Source organism: Apis dorsata, unplaced genomic scaffold (genome assembly GCF_000469605.1).
Source record: "Apis dorsata unplaced genomic scaffold, Apis dorsata 1.3 scaffold_406, whole genome shotgun sequence".
NCBI classification, from domain to species: Eukaryota; Metazoa; Arthropoda; class Insecta; order Hymenoptera; family Apidae; genus Apis; species Apis dorsata.
In genome coordinates this window covers 83,467-86,320 of record NW_006263664.1, presented here as the reverse complement: position 1 = coordinate 86,320, position 2,854 = coordinate 83,467, and the positions used below count along the sequence as shown (strand labels likewise).

The 2,854-nt window shown below is 16.5% G+C and overlaps 1 protein-coding gene across 1 annotated transcript in view; it reads right to left on the bottom strand.

Moving 5' to 3' along the window:
* Nucleotides 1-642, bottom strand: part of LOC116186067 — a 13,778-nt gene extending 13,136 nt beyond the window's left edge. Inside the window, exons 1-2 of the mRNA XM_031512238.1 lie at nt 624-642; nt 79-209 (exon numbers count right to left, since the gene is read on the bottom strand). Coding sequence (XP_031368098.1) covers nt 79-209; nt 624-642 — 150 coding nt within the window. The remainder of the gene's footprint in view (nt 1-78; nt 210-623) is intronic.
* Nucleotides 643-2,854: the final 2,212 nt, after the last annotated feature.

Genomic DNA, 2,854 nt, shown 5'->3' with positions numbered 1-2,854 from the left:
ATTTTATTACTATATATTATATTACTATATATATATAGTAATTTTATTACTATATATTATATTTTTATTAATACTTACTTCTGTTTTTATAATTCCAATAACTATAAAAATTATAACGCATGTAATGTTAACGCATGAAGCCACTTTATAACTAATCTTTAGATATTTAGAGAATTTATCAGGATTTACGTTTATTATTGCATGCATAACTAACACATATAAAATAATGTATATAGTTGTGTATATTATACTCCAAGTATATCATAGTTGTCCTTTCATTTCAAATACACGTAAGCAAAATATCTCATTAATGATAATGAGATGTATTAGTGACGAATATTGAGTTTTTGGTATCCATGTTAAAATTTTTGTTTTAATTGCATCAATCATTATATCTATAAGCACATCACAATAAAATTATGATCATAAACGGAATAAATAATTTCATTAAACAGTACAAATTGTGAATGTCTCTATAAGTTAATGTGGAAATAAAATTTTGGATAAAGTAGATTAATGTCTAAAATTATAAATGAGATAATCAACGATAATTATATTTTTCTATCATGATTAAAAAGATTACATGAGCAAAAATTCCATTCGTAGACATGATATCCACTTACCTTTTATATTCTTCTTCATTTTGTTTATGTAAATAATAATATTTAGTTTATTTATTTTAATAGAAACTTTTACTTTTTTAGAATAATTATTTATCGTTCCTGCCATATATTATTGTAAATTATAAAATGAATATATTTATATCTATATAGGTATCTATTTATATATTATCATATCTCCTTCGCATCTCATTTACGACTAATGCGATTAAAGATAATTATCATCTTATTAAGAGTTGTATTTTCATTTATATATTTTCAACATAATTCTTCTTTGAGATGATGAAAGATATTTTATGCATTATTTTATTTATTTATTGATGAAAATACAAATTAAAGTAATATGAATTAAAATAAGGAATTCAATTTTTTTTAAAGAAAAAAAGTTAATATAATTTTCTTTCAAGATTAAATAATAATTATATATGTTCTGTATTATATATTCTGTATTATATGTTTTGTATTATATGTTCTATATTAGCGATTAATAAGAATTAGAGTATTCTCTATTCGTCCAAAATTTCTCATTATAAATATTATATGTTAAGATTTTTAAAATTTCTTCATTTTAATTTTCTAAAATTCTTAGTTTCTGATAATATTTTATACATAAATTATAATAATATATTTTCTCACTAGTTTCTTTTATTTTAAAGTTTTATTGGTTTATTTATTTATATTTATTATAATTTATTTATTTATTATTTATTATAATTTTTATTTAAATAATACAAAATTAATTATTGTATTATTTTATGATATTATTTTGTAGTATTTATATAATATATAGCATTTTAATGATTTATTTATGCTGCATAGTTGCAATTGTAATGCTACATAACATTTATACAGAACTTTTTAGAATTGTAAGAATTTTATTTCACATGGAAAAATTCTGAAAAAAATTGTGAAAAAAATCATTAATTATTTATTGATTGTTATTATTATTATTATTTTGTATGCAGTTCACAATTTTTTCTTTTCTTCATATAGTAACTTTAGAATCGATATTCATCCTTTTTTTCCGCTTTTGTTAATTTATTAAAATCAGATTGATTTTTATATGTTCAATTTATATTTTTATGATTTTTATTTTTTAAATTATGTGAAAAATTTGTAAAATTTTATCATAGATAGAATAATATTCTATTTAATGAAATTAAATAGTATTAGATTAGGATAAAAATGTTAAACATTTTTTAATAAAATTTTAGATTCTCAAGAAAAAAAATAAAAAAAAAAAGAAAATATAAACAATCGAACCATCCAATAGAAAAAAATAATAAATTCATAAAGAGTAGAAATAAAATATAAAATGCATTACTAAAATAAAATAATAAAATAATTCATATCTTGAAATCTATACTTTAAAATCTATTAAAAAATATCTATTAAAAAACTAAAAAAATATCAAAAATTAATTTTTATAAAAAAATGTTATAAAAAAATTTTTAAAATGTTCAAATATTTTTAAACAAAAATAGCTATGATTTCATTTAATTTTTAATATCATTGTATTATATTAAATTTATTACATAATTTCTACATATTTGTAAAGCATATTATATAAGTATTTATTATAATTATAATAAGTATAATATATATGATCTTTACTCTAATATTCTATTGAATGAAATAAATTTGAATTTATTTCTTAAGTTCATTTTAATATAGATGTTGATTTTACATATATTTTTTATAAATAATTATATAATTTTTAACATTTTTATTTTTGAATTTTTAATTTGATTTATTTTCTTTTCTTGATTATTCTCATAATTGAATTCCATAGATCCAAACAAATTTTACGATTATTTTATAAATAAAATAATTATTATAAAAAAATTATTAATTAGAATTTTTTGTTTAATAATTATATTTTTATGAATTATATTTTTTTGAATTTTAAAATATCTAACTCATATTTTTTTTTTTTGATGTGCATGTCATTTTAGTTTGAAATATACGTTCTTAGATATTTAGTTTAATTGTCATAAAATAATATATATTTTGTCATTTAATGTAAAGATATTCCTCTTTTCTTAATATAAATATTACAACAAATGTACATGTACAAATTTTATTTCATTCAATTATAGTTTTATTTATAGTTTAATTTATTCGTTTATTTTATTGACTACATTTTGGAATTCAGTTGTATTTTATTTGTTGTTGTTAATTGAGCAATATTATTGCGAATATTATTATATGTCTTTATGTATTAGAAAATATTG